The sequence below is a fragment of the Manis pentadactyla genome, chromosome 4 (genome assembly GCF_030020395.1).
Source record: "Manis pentadactyla isolate mManPen7 chromosome 4, mManPen7.hap1, whole genome shotgun sequence".
In the NCBI taxonomy this organism is placed as follows: Eukaryota; Metazoa; Chordata; class Mammalia; order Pholidota; family Manidae; genus Manis; species Manis pentadactyla.
In genome coordinates, this window is record NC_080022.1 from 144,716,937 (window position 1) to 144,736,163 (window position 19,227).

The window sequence follows — 19,227 nt, forward strand, 5'->3', positions numbered from 1 at the left end:
CTGTCCCTGTTGCAGATGACATGATATTGTACATAAAAAAAACCCTAAAGAATCCACTCCAAAACTACTAGGTCTGATATCTGAATTCAGCAAAGGTGCAGGACACAAAAATTAGTAAGCAGAAATCTGTGGCATTCCTATACACTAACAATGAACTAGCAGAAAGAGAAATCAGGAAAACAATTCTATTCACAGTTGCATCAAAAAGAATAAAATACCTAGGAATAAACCTAACCAAGGTTTATAAAGTATATAAACTTTATATAGTATATAGTATATAAAGACCTATACTCTGAAAACTACAAGACACTCATGAGAGAAATTAAAGAAGATACCAATAGATGGAAACACATCTCGTGCTCATGGATAGGAAGAATTAATATTGTCAAAATGGCCATCCTGCCCAAAGAAATCTACAGATTCAATGTGATTTCTATCAAAATACCAACAGCATTCTTCAACAAACTAGAGAAAATCGTTCTAAAATTCATATGGAACCACAAAAGACCCCAAATAGCCAAAGCAATCCTGAGAAGGAAGAATAAAGCTGGGGGGATTATGCTCCCCAACTTCAAGCTCTACTACAAAGCCACAGTAATCAAGACAATTTGGTAATGGCACAAGAACAGACCCATAGACCAATGGAACTTACTAGAGAGCCCAGATATAAACCCAACCATATACAGTCAATTAATATATGACAAATGAGCCATGGACAATGGGGAAATGACAGCCTCTTCAACAGCTGGTTTTGGCAAAACTGGACAGCTACATCCAAGAGAATGAAACTGTATTACTGTTTAACCCTATACACAAAAGTACACTCGAAATGGATCACAGACCTGAATGTAAGTCATGAAACCATAAAACTCTTAGAAGACAACATAGGCAAAAATCTCCTGAATATAAGCATGAGCAACTTCTTCCTGAACGCATCTCCTCGAGCAAGGGAAACAAAAGCAAAAATGAACTCATGGGACTACATCAATCCAAAAAGTTCCTGAACAGCAAAGGACACCATCAACAGAACAAAAAGGCATCCTACAGTATGGGAGAATATATTTGTAAATGATATATCCGACAAGGGGTTAACATCCAAAATATATAAAGAACTTATATGCTTCAACACCCAAAAAGTAAATAACCCGATTAACAAATGGGCAGAGGATATGAAGAGACAGTTCTTCAAAGAAATTCTGATGGCCAACAGACACATGAAAAGATGCTCCACATCACTAATCACCAGGGAAATGCAAATTAAAATCACAATGAGATATCACGTCACACCAGTAAGGATGGCCAGCATCGAAAAGACTAAGAACAACAAATGCTGGCAAGGACGCTGAGCAAGGGGAACCCTCCTACACTGCTGGTGGGAATGTAAGCTAGTTCAACCATCGTGGAAAGCAATATGGAGGTTCCTCAAAAAACTCAAAATAGAAATACCATTTGACCCAAGAATCCCACTCCTTGGAATTTACCCTAAGAATACAATTTCTCAGATTCAAAAAGACATATGCACCCCTATGTTTACTGCAGCACTTTTTACAATAGCCAAGAAATGGAAGCAACCTAAGTGTCCATCAGTAGATGAATGGATAAAGAAGAGGTGGTACATATACACAATGGAATACTACTCAGCCATAAGAAGGAAACAAATCCTACCATCTGCAACAACATGGATGGAGCTGGAGGATATTATGCTCAGTGAAATAAGCCAGGCAGAGAAAGACAAGTGCCAAATGATTTCCCTCATTTGTGGAGTATAACAATGAAGCAAAACTGAAGGTACAAAATAGCAGCAGACTCAGACTCCAAGAATGAACTAGTGGTTATCAAAGGGGAGGGTGGGTGGGGAGGGAGGGGGAAGAGGATTGAGGGGCATTATGTTTAGTACACATGGTGTGGGGGGATCATAGGAAAAACAGTGTAGCACAGAGAAGGCAAATAGTTAATCTGTGGCATCTTACTACACCACTGATGGACAGAGATTGCACTGGGGTATGAGTGGGGACTTGATAATATGGGTAAATGTAGTAACCACATTGTTTTTTCATGTGAAACTTTTGTAAGAGTGTATATCAATAATACCTTCATAAAAATAAATAATAATAAAAAAAGAAAAGCATGACTAATTTCTATAGTCAAACATACTATCAGAAAATGCTATATAAAACTGAACAGTGGAAAACAGAGCCTTCATCAACTGAATGACCAGTGACAGAGCTGGGAAAAAAGGGTAAATAGAATACTATTAGAAAGACTGGCTGGGTAGTTTCCCATACAAAAGAGAGGCTGAACAAAACTCAGAAAGTATTGAAATCAGAAGCACAGAAATTACAGAAAGGAGAACAGAACACAGGTACCTTTAACAAGTAGGGGGAGTGCACAAAACCAAACCACAAAGCCAACTGGGAAAAACACAACTCTTTTTGTGCTTACCAAAAACCTCTAGGTAGGACCAATGACAAAGATGCAGGCTGTACACATGCTAAGTAATTAAAAACTATGTAAGTAAAATAAGATTGTGGTTGCTATAGCATTTGAGTCCAAATACAACTGGATTGTGATCAGGCTAATCCCACAAAAGAAGAGGCTGGTGGAAGGAGCTCCCTCCAGTGCATGGTGCGTGTGAGAAAAGGGTGAACTGGAGCAGTGAAACACTGCTACTTGTTACCTGTTCCAGGAGACCGTGACAAGGTACTAAACAGGAAGAGCTGTCAGAAAGAGCATAGATTTCCCTTGACCATTCACCAGAAAACTGGAAAGGACAGGGTTGGAGCTCCTGAGAAATTCTTAGGGTGACCTGCTCACACACAGGGTTTGTGTGTGAAGTGAATTGCCTTCCTTTTATAACACGGTGCCTCTCTGGAGAACACTCACTTAAGGTCCCACACATGGCCTGCTCTCCCCTAGCATAAGGGGTTAGAGCTATGATGCTGTGGGCTCTCCTCCCCCCAACACTCTACCCTCAGTTAAGTAAGTCTAAAGCTGAGGAAGAGAGATAAAACACACTTTAAATCCCCACTATTTAAAATGGGAATCCCATACTTTAAAATCCCTATCAGAATTAAACTTAAACCTTAGCCTCAGTTTAAACCAACTTGCATAATTTCATATTACTTCTCATATTTAAAAATATTTAAGAATAATAAACTCACCATCATCTTTTTGTTGTACATGAACGACTCTCTGGAAACTGGTACTCACTGCATTATACACATCTAAGGCAGCAGCTTTCTTTGCAATTTGTCGTTTCAACAGATCTGGCAAACCACTCATTAGAAAGTCACGTTTTGCTTTAAATTGCACATCACAACCCTGAGACTTTTCAGGTGTACCTTGACTTTTAGAAAAGTAATGTGAAAAAGGAAAGCTAAAGTTATAAACACTCAAAGAAATAAACTATGTGTAAAATAAATACATTTTAATTTCATTTGAAAAAATTTAATCAGCCACCTGTGATGGTAGCTGGTCAAATTCTTTTTTGCTTATCATAAAAATGAGTCTATGAGGGTTAAGAAGTTATATAAAAATAAGTATATATAGAAAAAAATGGCCTGAAGGACATCCACCAAAATGTTAACAGAGGCTATTTTTGAGTGGTAGGTAAGTTTTTCCATCTTGTTTTTTTAAACAAACAGACAAAAACATGCATTTGTATTATAACCGGAAAATAAAATCAGTGCCGTATGTCAAAAAGTTTTCGTATAAGAACTTCTAATATAATATTATTTCTAATATAATAGCAGGAACATTAAGGCCCTTGTAGATGTCTCAATTTTACTTGACTTATCTTCATACTGCTAATCATCAGAACCTTGACTTCAGTGGGAGGAAGGTAAGGGGATAGAGGAAGATGGAATGCTGGAGTGAAGAATGGGGGATAGAGTGTGGTGGTGGTGTATCACAGTTTATGTACCCTTTCTAGCCTGCCATATATAGTGTGACAATTGTAATATTCTGTATAAACAAGAAGTGGGTTAGTAATTAAAAAGAGGCTACAAAAACTTCTATTTCCCTTTTCCTTTCCTGTTTGAGAAAAATGAGGGAAAAGATGAGATCTAAGGTCACACTGGAGGGATTAATCTTGGAAAAGAGAAGATGCATTTTTTTAACTTAATTGGAGGGAAGAAGGCAAAGATGGTAAGTTGTAGCTAAATCAGTACATGACTATAGCAGAAAGCAAACTTTAAGGATAGGGGTACAAGGTACAAATATAAAATATACACATATATTTTATATATACTATACAATACATATTATATACATAGAACTAGCTTTGGATGTGTGTTTGTGGGTATGCGTATACATATATGAATTTTAGCTTTACCTGCTGAGAAGGCCTGGAAGCACTGACACGTCAGGATCAATGAGTAAAATAAGCACCTAGATCCTGGTTTCTAAATACCATCCTTCACTAAAAGGAACCAGGGCCTCTTGGAGAAGAGGCTGATTACAGAGGTGGGGCAGGACAAATAAAAGATGAGCCTGAACATCTTCCGGTTCCAGAAAGTAAGAAATGTTCCTTAAATGATGTGGATGTGTCAAAGGGACACAGAAACCAGGCTAAAGGGCCACCACTGGCCAAATTAGAATAATTTAATCATCAAAATAAATATTTGGTGGATTAAAACCCAGTGAATAAAATAGGAATCCATGAGTAATGAATAACTAGAGATAAATGAGAGGTGAAGCAAAAGCACTTCCTTATAGCAGCCAGCTGAAAAACAGAGAAAGAATGACTGCAACAGATAATCACCATTTGACAATGACCACAGTGTGGTTAATCCTGGTGGGTGTCATCAACATTAAGGCTAATAATTGGAAGTCTCATAAGGAATAAGATATTGGCCCTATCTTACAATACCTTCCCACGAAACACAAATCAATTTCATAAAGAAAAGGTTGAATTTAAGGTGGAGAAATCTCGCAGATACCAACATGTCCAGCTGACTAAGGTCAGCATCACCAGTGGTGAGATGGGTCAATGTCAGAGCTATTCTTCATGTGTTGCAGTGAGAACAGAGAGCACTGTTTCCGTGGTAATCCTGGTTTTAAGGTGTGACCTGAGTATCTTCACAAGGAAATATCAGACAGACTCAGGTGATCATCCTATAGCAAGTAAGGTCTGCACTCTTCAATAAAAACAGTCTATGACATGGGAGACCGCGCTGAAGGGGATATGGAAGTTCTTTGTACTTCTGGCAACTTTTCTTAAAGTTATTTCAACCTAACTTATTATAAAAATTCTTTCATGGTACACAGATTTAGGAACAGAAGAATAACTAAGAAATCTAAATATAAATAGTTCAAAATAGCAAATTTATTACTTGAAACAATTCTGCTGGGTAAAGCAAATGTAAGTAAGATAATAGCATTAAGTGAGTTGGCAGACTGTGAGATCCATAGGTTAAAAAATATTCTATTTCTATATACTAGACATCAACAACTGTAAAATAAAATTGAGCCATTCAAAATATCATCAAATGCATGAAATACTTAGAGATAAATTTGACACATATTCAAAACCTCTACATTGAAAACCACAAAACACTGGTAAGAAAAACTTAAAGATATATACCATATTCTTGGATCAGAAGACTCAGTATTGTTATGGTATCGGTACATTCCAAATCAATTTATAAATTTAACATGATCATCACCAAAATCCCAGCAGACGTCTACACGAATGTCCATAACAGTTTTATTCACAATAGCTTAAAACTGAAAACAAACCAAATGTCCTTCAATATGTGAACAGACAAAAAGTGGTATATCCATACAATGGAATGCTACTTGGCAAAAATAAAATAATGAACCACTATTATGTTTAACAACATGGATAAAGCTCAAAATCATCATGCTGAATGAAAGAAGCCAGATTAAAAAAATATAACATATGATTTAACTAATATAGAACTCAAGAAAATGCAAATTAATATGCAGAAGAGATCAGTGTCTAAGGCTGAGACTAGAAGGATTGGACTGCAAATAGCATGAAGTCTTTTGGAGGGTGAGAGAAATAAAGAAGTATCTTTATTGTAGTGGAGATGGTTTCACAGTATATTCAACTGAAAAAACTCACCAAATTACAAACTTTAAATAGTTCTTTGTACATAAATTGTACCTCAGTAAGGTTTAAAAACTAAACGATTTAAAAAAGAAAAACCCACAATGACATATCCATAGAAACCTATCAGAATGGCTAAAATAAAAAAGTTACAAAATGCCAAGCATTGGCAAGGATGTGCAGCAATTAAGGGTTGCTGGTGGGAGTATAAGATGAAACAACCACTTGGGAAAAGTTTGGCAGATTTTAATAATGTTAAATATTAACCTACCTAATGACAGAGCAATTTTACTTCTAGGTGTTTACTCAAGAGAAATGAGAACACTTGTCCACACATGTGTATAGAATGTTCACAGCACCCTTAGTAATAATGGTCAAATATCAGAAACAACCCAAATGGCCATCAATGGATAAACAGATTGTGGCATATTCATACAAGGAATAATATTCAGCAATAAAAAGAACAGACTAATGATACATTATCTTCACTGAAAGAAGCCAGAGACAAATGTATACCTCCTGTATGATTTCATTTCTTTGCAATTCTAGGAAAGGCAAATTAATTTATATCAACAGAAAGCAGATCAGAGGTTGCACGGGCTTGGGAGTAGGGGCAGAGATTCACTGCAAAAGCCAGCTTTTGCAAGGAACTTTTCTGAGTGTAATGAAAATGTTCTTTATATTATTGTGGTGGTGATTACACACGTGTACAGTTGCTAAACCTCAAACTGTATTTAATATTGGTGCATATGACTGTACGTACATTACACCCAAATAAAGTTGATTTTTAAAAAAATGTGTACTAAACAAAAGCAATTAGACACAAAAGAATACATATATAAAGTTTATGTGAAGTTCTAAAACACAAAACTAATCCATGACAATAGAAATCAGAACACAAGTAACCTTTTGTTACGGTGGTGAGGTAAGGATAACAGAAAAAGAATAACCTTTTGGGTACAAAAGGAAGATGCTGTATATTGATATGTTACCTTTATCCAATCTGTATGTTTAAGATTGTGCATTTAACAAAACAAATGAAAGAGAAACAGACTCAAAGACACAGTAAACAAACTGTTCCTTATGAGAGGGGGAGACAGCAAATGAAATAGATGAAAAGGATTAAGAGGTACAAACTATCAGGTATATGTCAGTCATGGTGATGTAATGTACAGCATAGGAAATATAGTTAATAATATTGTAATAACTCTGTATGAGGACAAATGGTACCTAGACTTATTGCGGGGTCCATTTAGTAATGTATAGAAGTATCCATCTCTATGATATACATCTGAAACTAATAGGATATTTCAATTATAGTTCAATTTAAAAAGATTTGTGTATTTAATATGCAATTATACCTTAATAAAATTGAAACAGAAAAAAAAATCTGAACCCATGCTGTTCCTAAACCTAGTCTTCTTCCATCATTCCATCCACTTGCATAGAACAGACTTAAGTGTCATCTTTACAACCTTCCTCGCCACACCCTCATCCCCCAGACCTAATTAATCATCAAGCGTTTTTAAATTTATCTCCCAAATTTTTTCATACATCATCTCCAATCCTGAGCTCACACTTCCACCACCTTACACCTGGACTCCTGTATCTACTCTAATCCATCCTCCCAATTCCATTCTTTATATAATAACCCAGCAACCAGCAGTCAGATTAAACATTCAAAATCCACACAGTAATCAAAACAATTTGGCACTGGCACAAGAACAGATCCACAGATCAATGGAACAGAATAGAGAGCCCAGATATAAACCCACACATATATGGCAAACTAATATATGATAAAGGAGCCATAGATACACAATGGGGAAATGACAGCCTCTTCAACAACTAGTGTTGGCAAAATTGGACAGCTACATATAAGAGAATGAAACTGGATTACTGTCTAAGCCCATACACAAAAGTAAACTCGAAATGGATCAAAGACCTGAATGTAAGTCATGAAACCATAAAACTCTTAAAAGACAACATAGGCAAAAATCTCTTGAATATAAATACAAGCAAATTTTTCTTGAACACATCTCCTCGGGCAAGGGTAACAAAAGCAAAAATGAACAAATGGGACTGCATCAAACTAAAAACTTCTGTATAGCAAAGGACACCATCAGCAGAACAAAAAGGCATCCTACAGTATGGGAGAATATATTTGTAAACGACATATCCGACAAGGGGTTACATCCAAAATATATAAAGAGCTTACATGCCTCAACACCCAAAAAGCAAATAATCCAATTAAAAAATGGGTGGAGAATCTGAACAGACACTTCTCCAAAGAAGAAATTCAGATAGCCAGCAGGCACATGAAAAGATGCTCCACATCATTAATTATCAGGCAAATGCAAATTAAAACCACAATGAGATATCACCTCACACAAGTCAGGATGGCCAATATCCAAAAGACAAGGAACAACAAATGCTGGCGAGGATGCACAGAAAGAGGAACCCTCCTACACTGTTGATGGGAATGTAAGTTAGTTTAACTATTGTGGAAAGCAGTATGGAGGTTACTCAAAAAAATAAAAATAGAAATTCCACTCCTAGAAATTTACCCAAAGAAAGCAAGATCCCTTATTCAAAAAGACATATGCTCCCCTATGTTTAGCTCAGCACTATTTACAATAGCCAAGATATAGAAGCAACCTAAATGTACATCAGTAGATGAATAAAGATGTGGTACATATACACAATGGAATATTATTCAGCCATAAGAAGAAAACAAATCCTACCATTTGCAACAACATGGATGGAGCTAGAGGGTATTCTGCTCAGTGAAATAAGCCAGGCAGAGAAAGAGAAGTACTAAATGAGTTCACTCATTTGTGGAGTATAACAACAAAGCAAAATTGAAGGAACAAAACAGCAGTAGACTCAGACTCCAAGAAGGGACTAGTGATTACCAAAGGGAAGGGGTTGGGGAGGGTGGATGATGAGGGAGGGAGAAGGGGATTAAGGAGCATTATGATTAGTACACATAATGTAGGGGGTTCACGGGGAAGGCAGCATAGCATGAAGAAGACAAGTAGTGACTCTATAACACCTTCTAAGCTGATGGACAGTGACTGCAATGGGGTGTTGGAGGGATTTGATAATATGGGTGAATGTTGTAAAAACCTTCATAAGATTGTATACCTTATGATCAATGATACCTTAATAAAAAAAACAGCAAAAAAAATCCAAATGTTTATGTCCACACTCATGTATAAAACCCTGGATTGTTTCTAATTGCTCTTAGCATAATGACAAAATTCTTTCACATGGCCAAAGGCCTGCATGGCTGGCATCTACCTCTCCAGCTTAATCTTGCACTCCTCTCGCCCTTGCTCTCTAGGCTCAAATCACACTGGCATTCTTTAAACCTTTTCTATTTACTGTGTTCCTTCAAGCTACAGGGACTCTGCCCAGACTGTTCCCTGTGGCTGGAACACTGTTCCTTCCCCTGATGAACTCCAGCTCATCCTCCAGTTCAGTTGTCATTGCCTCAGCAAAGCTTTTCTTGACCAGACCAAATCTACTTAATATAAATTTTAACAGAACTTTGTACCTTTCCTTCTTAGCACAACTGCCAATCATTTATTGGCTCAGTTAACGAACAAACTGTCTTTCCTCTAGAGTGAGCCTCATGAGGAAGGGAATGTATCTTGTTTTGTTCCCTATGATACTTTTAGTACCAAAACAGTGCCTGATATAGTATATGTACTTAAATATTGACTGAATTAACTTCAGAATCAGTTTTTTGATATTTTTGGTTTGTTTGTTTATTTTCCCATTTTTTGGCTAGAGATGGCCACAAAATGTTCACATAAGACTAAGATCTTCAAATTGTAGTTGCTGCACTGTCAATAGTCATCTTTTAAAATAGATTTATTCAAATGATAAAGCTCAATAATTTACATGTTCTCTCATCAAAGTAATAAACACGTGCATCAAAGATTAATACAAGATACATTCCAGAAGATATTTTGGCATTTAAAAATTTGTATTGGACTGACCTGCTTTCATCAAAACCAAAGATAGAATCAGGTGTTTTTTGAGTCTTTCTGGTAAGAAATAAAGGAGCGACTTTCATTTTTCCTTAGAAAAATAAATACTTAGGTTAATATCAAAGTTTATCATCCCCACTTACCTCTACTTTCAAAATTATATCTCTATCTTTTCAAAGTTTTAAAACATTAACTTTTTAATTTTTTAACCAAAAAATTTCTATGTAATGATGTGATCTCTCGATATCAACGTCAGAATCTCCTGGGGAACTTTCTTTTGTTTAACTACAGATTCCCATAACCCACATCTGAAGATTCTTAGTCAGTATGTCTAGGGAAGAACCTAAAGATTTAAAATTTTTTTTAAATTTACCCAAATGATTTTGATAATAAATCAGGTTTGGGAAAACATAACTGAAGCTAAATATATACACAGAAATGCATTAACTTAAAATATGCTCAGTTACTCACTATATTACAACTTTACTTACTAAAATAAAAATATGTAATACAATTAAAAGTTTACATTTTATAAAGTAAGAGATTAAATTAAAATAAGATCATTCAGCACAATATAATCCCCCCTAGACATTCTAATGTTCATCATAACTGTTATCAAATCTGATTACCAGGTTCATTTTTAGTAGTCTTGTTTAGTTTTTTTCCTAGCACATCATTCAGACACTGAAGTTTATTCTGATTTTTCTCAGGATGCTTTAAAGAAGGAGGATTTGGATCTATTATTATTACAGAGTCCTAAGACAGAATAAGAAAAAAAATATTTTAATGTCATACAACTAATGTTAAATTTTCAAAAAGATTAGTGCTAAATGCCAGATAAATTATTACATCAGCATCTCCCCTACATCTCCCCATCAGACACTGAGTGATACATAAAACATATGAATAGCAATAGCTAGTGCTTATATCATTCAAGTTCATGTGATCAAAGAGTAGATTTATTATGACCATGTGCTTTTTTTTTTAAGAAGCAATTAATAGACTATATTCCACATAAAAGAATCAATATGACCGAGCCATAAAAATTCTGGCTATACCCTCTTAGAACTATACATTCTAGAAATGTATTAGATGAAGTCTGATGTGTTTTCATGTTGCCAGCATATATTTATTGAACATCCACTATGTGTCAGCAATACAGCAGGTACTGGGAATACAAAATGAAGAGATGGCTGATTCGAGGTTAAACTGGGATTTAGTGGACAGAGGGAAGGCTAGTCCATGAGTAGATAATTTAGTTATAATACAGTATGGTGAAAGCAATATTGACTAAAATACAAAAAAAGTTAAAGTACATATAGGGAAGGAAACTATTTGTCTAAAAGCATCAGCAAAGCTTTCCAGAGGAGGTAGTAGAATGTTCATAGCATTATTCATAATAGCCAAAAAGTGGAAACAACCCAGTGTCCATGAACTGATAAATGGATAAATAAAATATGACATATCAATACAATAGGGCACTATCTGACAATAAAAAGAAATGAAAATACTGATGCTACAACATGGATGAACCTTTAAAACATTATGCTAAGAAGCCAGAAACAAAGGACCACATATTGTATGATACTATTTATATGAAATGCCCAGAATAGGCAAATCTATACATAGAGAAACTGATTAGTGGTTGGCTGGGACTGGAGTAAGGGAGAGGGGAGGTGACAGCTAAGGGGAATTGGGGTTCCTTTTGTGGTAATAAAATGTTCTAAATTGATTGTGGTGATGGATGCACAACTCGGGAATCTACTAAAAGCCACTGAACTGTATGCTTTAAATGGTGAATTGTATGGTATGTGAATTATCTCTCTATAATAAAGTTGTTTTACACACAAAAAAAGGGGTGGTAGTGTTTGGCAAGGTCTTAAAAGTTTGAGCAGGAATTCCTCAAGTAGAAGAGAGTACCTGAAATGTACATTTCAAGCTGAGACTACCAACTGAGAAAAGCAAAAATTGCACCATTTGGGGAGAAATGAATAATTTAGTGTGACTAGAGCAGTCTTGTACACGAGGAAGGGGCTGTTTTGAGGAAAGGGAAGAGTTAGTTGAGACTATGAAGGATCTCGAATGACTTGAAAAGTATTCAGACTGTATTCTGTGAGCCAAAGGCTTTTAAAACAAAACTGAAAATTATATTCTATCACCTCAAGACTATCTTACAATTCTACTTTTTAATTTTATAATGGTTTCCTTCTCCCACTCCAAACAGAATAGGGCAGAATTTACACCAATAATGTAATACTTACTTCTGTGTCTGACAAGTTCTTCCTTTCAGGAAGCATCTGATGTCTAGATGAACGCCTTAAGGGTGTCACTATTTCTTCAATAGTTTTTGACTTACTAATGTGTAAAGCTTTTGCTTTTTCAATCAATTGTTTTGCTTTTGATATAGTTTTTGAAGCACTGCTTGCCTAAATAAAAATTTGAAATATTAGTTGAGGCCAGTGGCAAACATTTTATATTTAATAACAGAAAAGCAAAAACAGAAAGGCAAAACTTTGGAGATAGTTAAAAGATCAGCAGTTGCCAGGAGTCAAAGGGGAAGGGGGTGAATAGGCAGAGTATACTACTCTTTTATGGGTATGTGAGGTATGAAACTACTCTTTTATGATGTATTTATAATGGTAGACACATGTCATTATACGTTTGTCTGAACCCACAGAATATACAACACCAAGAATGAGCCCTAATGTAAACTATGGACTCTGGATGATAACGATGTGTCAATGTAGATTCATCAACAGTAAAAAATGTGCTACCTGGTAGATTCATTAACAGTAAAAAATGTGCTATCCGGTATTGATAGTGAGGGAGGCTATGCATGTGTAGGTGCAGGGGGCATATGGGAAATCTCTGCACCTTCCATTAAATTTTGTTATGCACCTAAACTGCTCTAAAAAATAAAGTCCATTAAAATATGTATATATATACATACATATATAATAGAGAAACATAATCACAATGAATATAGACAAATAAATGGTTATTCAAATCTTACCAAGAAAATTAAAATGTCTAGTTGTACTTGGTTTGCCTTTATTTCTTACTTGAAATTTATTCAGATAAATATAATTACATTCGTGAAAAACACAAGATGTATGCTATACATATTAGAATCGGTGGTTATTTCCCCACTATCTTTGTGCAGCTTCTTTGATTTTAGTTCCCTTTAGGCTAACTCCTTTGGAGAGGGGTTGAAAAGTGCCCTAGATAAGAATAAAGTCTGGCCTTCAGGCCTGGCTCTGCCTGTGACATGTAAATGATCTTGTGCATTTAAATGTTATTTTCCAGAAAATGTGCTTTCCATATTTGGAGTTCTACAGGTTTTTGTTTGGATTAAAAACAAACAGCAAGCAAGCTGCAGTTGACATTATATGATCCCTTTTTAAAATGACATGTATCTATTTAAGGAAAGGAAAGTATTTGAAAGGATAAACACTTAACTCTTAAAAGTGAGTTACCCCTAGAAAGTAGGACTGAGAAGATGAAAAAAGTTTTCACTTTTAATTTTACACATTTGTTTTTTAAACAAATGTTTGCTGCTTTTTAAAACCTTTAAAAACCATTAAAAGAGAACAGGCATGAGAATTCAAAATACATGTAAGAAGGTTAGGAATGTTAAGGGTTTGCTTCAACAGTAGTAGTGATAGGTTCTTCTGCTAGCAAAATTTTTGGCAGGCTGATGAAACTTATGGTTACATTAGTATTAAAAATAAACCACCTAAATTAACTTAATTACTGAAACAAACTGTTAGAGACAAGAGATGTTTTGGTGAATGTGTGAAAAAAATTACCATATACATTTTGGCAAATAATTCTGCTATTATTTGAAATATGCTTTTTTCTAATAGTTATTTTTCTGATAAAAGTTTTTAAAAGTTCTTATTTTAGGAAAACGGAAAAATATGATTAAAATAAACCATAACCCTATCACCTCAAAAATATAGTCATTTTCAACACCCTGCTTTCTGACCTGGCCCCCTGCCCTCACAGCTCTTGCTTGTTTATTGTTGACTATAAAGGTCCTGATAGCTTCCTATTTATTAGCCTTTATTTCCCCCAACTCAGCTTATATTCCACTGTACATCACTTCAACCACTCTTAAAAATGTTCTCACCAGTTTTGGCCCAGCTGTCCTTTACAACAGAGTCAAACATTTACTTTATGAGATTAATGATATAAGTACTAAGTATAGTACCTGGAATGTAATAAGCAGGCAAAAAATTGACGGCTGTTAAATAAAAACAAGAGATACCAACTTTTTGTAGCAGTGGTTTTCACCCAAGGAGTCTATCAGAATAACCCTCATGGCTTTTTCAAAATAACACATAACCGTACCTACTTACACTGTACAGAATCCAGTTCTTTCACAGACGAGAAAAGCAGTTTTGCAAAAACAACAAACTATTCTTATGTATCCTACACCTCTCCTTTTAGGGTAGTGGTTTTCATCTGGGGGTCATTTTTTCCCTCCAAGGACTATTTGGCAACATCTGGAGACATTTTTGATTATCCTAAGGAAACTGGAACATTACTGGCATGTTACAGGTGAAGCCAGGTGCTAAGTACCCTAAAACGCACAACAGTCCCTTGCAACACAGAATTATCCAGCCCAAAATGTCTATGACACCAGCATTGATAGATTCTGGCCTTTTAGCCTTGAATCTATAGAAATAAATCAAAAACGCAGCCAGGACCTATAAGCAACCTTAAAGAAAATGATTGGAGTGGGCCTCTAAGAAAACTTTTTCTCAGTAGATGATATTGTCTTTATCAGCTGCTTTCACCTCACAGTAAGGTATGTTGCTCTCTTAATAAACTAACTAGAGGAATGACATAATAGTAAAAAATAATAAGATTATAGTTAACACCACCAATCTATAAAACATATGAATCTTCTTTTTATAATGTATTGCTTCTAATGCTAGTTTTGATTTAAGAAATAGAATACCACTTATAGGACTCCCTAATATTTCGATTACCTTTTTTTTAGTCTGGGAAGTAGAATCTCTACCAGATCCTTCAGATTTCCCAGATCTTTTCTTAGATTTTTTCTTAGATTTTTTGGGAGTACTAATTTTGGTGAATTTCATTCTGAAAAGAAAAGATATTCAGAAACAATTTCATGACTCTAATGTGATTATAAAGAATTTCAATCAAATACAGAAAATAACCAACTAGAGCTCCAATTTTTTGGATGGACAGAAAACAAAAACAAAAAAAAATAAAAATGCTCCCCACCCTCTAAACTACTGAATCAAAAATAAGCCAAACTCAGTGTTAAACGCTTAGAAAATATAAACTATTTTCTTTTGGAAATCATAAGCTTTACGAAAAATTAGCTCCTAACACCACTTTTGTATTAGCTAGAACAAGCATGCAAGTATATACTTCATAGTATATGGCTCAGTTTACCCAGTAAATAAAGTTCCGTAATTCTTTAATCTTATGTTTGTTAAAAGCACAGAATTCATAGTTGAAGGATATTTTCCCAGGAATTAGCAACTGTGATGAATAAGAGTTTAGAACTCATCTAAAATACATCTAGAATTCTTCTGAAATCATGCCTAACTTTAAATTAAATGTGGGAAATAAAGCAGTATTTTTTAAATCCTGTTTTTTGCTTACAAATTAGCTGCGTTCTAGAAATACTTTCCAACACTTGAAGTATTTTCCTGCTAAGCTAGTAATAGACACAGAATGCTAAGAACTTCAGAACAATAAAAGAACTTTACCTAATAGGGCTTTCTGAATCAGAGGGTATTGTTATTAATTCTGCTGTATATAAGCTGTGTTTTTCTGATAAACTGGCTGCTTTTGGAGTGGAAGCCTTCACTGGACTATCATCTTGTGCATCTTCAGAATCAGTACCTCTAATGATTACTGTAGTAAGCATGCTGCTGTTTCTTACAGATCTTTTGGTTGATTTGGGTGTAGAAACATTTACCAAGCTGTCTTCAGTTTCAGCTTTAGAGTGTATAATCTTGTCTTTAACTGGTATGCTGATTTTTCTTGAAGATTTGTTATATGGAGAGGAAATCTTTAGAGGGTTATCATTTGTTATCTCTTCACAAACAAAGCTTTCACTGTTAAATATGTTATTTTTGGAAACTTCTGTTTTCTTTTGTCTTAAACTCATTCTAAGCCTATTTTGATTTTGTTTATCTATAAAGGAAGAAGTCATTTCTTTCTTTTGAGCATTTCCTTTTTTATTCTCACCTGTAGTAGCACCACTATCTAACATTTTCTTATCCTTTTTCTTTAGCTTTTCACTTCTCTCCTTAGGAAAACTTCTTTTATCAGTGTGTGACTGTGAACTGCCATTATTTGAAACCATTTGGATATTGGGATTTTCCATAGTTTTAGAATTGTCTCTTCCTTCCTCATTTAAAGATTTTTCACTGAGCTCTTTCTGCTTATTAGAAGACTTTTTTACTACATTTTTCAGTGCCTCTGATGCTGGCTGTCTGAATGCTTTCATGAACTGTTGTCTTTCCTCTAGAGTGCATTTTGGCTTCACAGATTCAGAACTTCCAGCTTCCAAAACTGCTAATTCTAATTCTTCCTCCTGTATAACAACATTAGATTTTCTTTTCTGAATTGTCTGTTCATTCTCAGGATCAGATAAACTATTTTCCATTTCTAACTGCTTTTGTTTTAAGAAAATTGAGGGTATTTTCCCTGTCTTTTTTGGGGGGATAGGGTGAACTTGTGCAAGAACAGTAACTGTCTTAAAGTGTACCTGTTGGGAAATTCCACAGGTTTCTGTGTCACTTATACAACCACTGTTGACTGTATCTTGAATAGGTTCAGAAGGCATACAAATTGACATTGTGCAGTCTGGTATCTGTTCCATTTTATTTTCCTTGTGACTTTTCAAAAATTCCTCATATGAGACAGTTATTGTACTATCATTGAACTGGTTTGTTTTAGTTATATTAGCTCTAGAGTCATCATTTGGAGTACTCTCTATTTCATTAGTTAGGGGAGACATTATCTGTTTACTATCTTTACCATCTTTAAGGATATTTAGTTCCTTTGCCAAGGGTAAACTTTCAGATAGATCTATTGTATCTCTGTGCTTCCTTTTCCTCAATTTTCTACAGTCATTTTTTGTGGTCCCTTGTTTAGGATTTACTTTCTTAGAACTTTTTTTGAAGGTCACAGTGCTAGACTGTTTTTTGATATCTTGAATACTTTCCGCAAGTACTTCTACATGCTTCTTGTACAGTAAAATGGAATTATTACTTTCCACAAAATCATTACTTAAACTAGATTCTTCTTTGCTATCATCACTATTAATTTGAATTGGAGATTGGTTTTCAGTTTTAATATTACTTAGTTGATGAGATAAATTAACTCTTGTTCCTCTCTTCTTAAACTCAGTATTTGAAAACATTTCCAAAGGTGTTTTACAGATTTTGCCACTGTCAGCAGGCAATGGCTCAGTTGACTTGAACTTGCATTCTTTTGCTGACTGCATCTTCTCATTTGTGGGTGAAGTCTTTCTAAAATAATGCAGAATATTACTGGATTTTGGCGGAGAGAAAACTCTGTCTCTAGTCTTCCCTATTGGTGATAAATATTTTGTAATTGTTTTGCAGGAAGATCTGTCATCATCTTTCCTTCGTTTTTTGCATGTCTATCAATTAAAAGAAGGGAAAAAAAGCACTTATTTCAAGCAAAATAATACAAAGCAAACATTTTAAAGATGGATCTAATATCTTACATAATTGGATAAAAAAAAGGAAGGCTCTTTGGGTGACAAGCATGATATATTAGAAAGAATAAGAGCTTTAAACTATATTCAAGTCTCAATGTAACATCAAATTATACACCTATAATTTGTGCACTCTACTATCTATATCCTTCAATAAAAAGTCTCAAGGCTGCTATACTTAACTTGAAAATGTGTTAATTTCTATTGGCCTCTGTTTACTCTATAACCTTTGAATGGTACCACCCACCCCACAAAATTTATAATGAACACATTACATAAAATTATGTGAAGTCTGATGGCATGGTAGGGACTTGAAAAATATTAATTCCATTCCCTTTTTACTTTATCAGTTAAAAATAAATTATTTTAATTATTTCTAGGAAAAAGGTACATAGCAAATAAGCCTAGGATTCCAAAATTTACTAATCAAGTAAAAATTATGGTGAAGGACACTTACCACAAATAAAACAAAACTTTCCAGTTTTAATTTGCTATAAAAACAATTACTACCTGCCTCCTACATTATTTATTATCTTCATAATATCAAGGTGACTATAGCTAAAAAGTTGTATTTTTGTTGGTCCTAAATTAGTAACTTACATAATAGAAAAAGCTTGTTACAAAACGCTCCATTAGTTTTTTCTGATTTTACTTCCCTCAGTTCATTTGTTAGAACAAACTTGCCAAAATAACAAGGGGACTTTTAAAAAGATAAGTAATGAATAGAGCAATTATAATTCTAGAAAATTAAAACAAATTATAAAGCTATCATAATTAAAAGCATAGTAGTGATTCAGGAATATGCAGGCAATTTAATGGAACAGATTAAAAAACAAGAAAAAGACAGAGGTATACAAGAGAAAGGACAGAGGTATGTAATTAAGAATTTGGTATACGATAGCAGTAGCATTCAAGTTAGTGGGCAAAGAAGTAGTTAACAAATGGTAGTGGGACAAATTTCTAACCATGTGGATAAATATGAGGCAAAATAAATTACATATTATTTGTATGTTAAAATGAAATGGTAAATGTATTAGAAGAAAATGCTAATGAGTTGTTAGTATGTACTATTATTACCCTGAGATGGTGGAAGTACTATATCACAATTCTCTGGAGTCAGGCAGATTTAAGTTCAAGTGCTGGCTCTGAATCTACAAGGTGGGACCTTAAGTAAATTACTTTCAACTCTCTAATTTGCTTTTCTGACCTAGTTTAATCTATTTTAAATTAATTGTTAACCTCTCATCTGTAGAATACAGATAAAAATACCTCATCATTGGGTTGATATTAAATAAAATACTGTGCATAAAAAGCCTTTACCCTTACAAATACCAAACAGTCTCATTACTATGAAATAGCTTCTCTAAGCAGAGCACCAAAAGCAGAAACTTTAACAAAAACGATTTATTAAAACTGACCAT

General features: G+C 34.5%; 1 protein-coding gene across 1 annotated transcript in view; it reads right to left on the minus strand.

Annotated features, from left to right (window-relative positions):
* The window catches only part of ATAD5 (ATPase family AAA domain containing 5), a 53,250-nt gene that overhangs the window by 32,634 nt on the left and 1,389 nt on the right, over positions 1 to 19,227 (minus strand). Inside the window, exons 2-7 of the mRNA XM_036914229.2 lie at positions 15,822 to 17,728; positions 15,069 to 15,180; positions 12,333 to 12,497; positions 10,701 to 10,827; positions 10,081 to 10,162; positions 3,162 to 3,346 (exon numbers count right to left, since the gene is read on the minus strand). Coding sequence (XP_036770124.2) covers positions 3,162 to 3,346; positions 10,081 to 10,162; positions 10,701 to 10,827; positions 12,333 to 12,497; positions 15,069 to 15,180; positions 15,822 to 17,728 — 2,578 coding nt within the window. The remainder of the gene's footprint in view (positions 1 to 3,161; positions 3,347 to 10,080; positions 10,163 to 10,700; positions 10,828 to 12,332; positions 12,498 to 15,068; positions 15,181 to 15,821; positions 17,729 to 19,227) is intronic.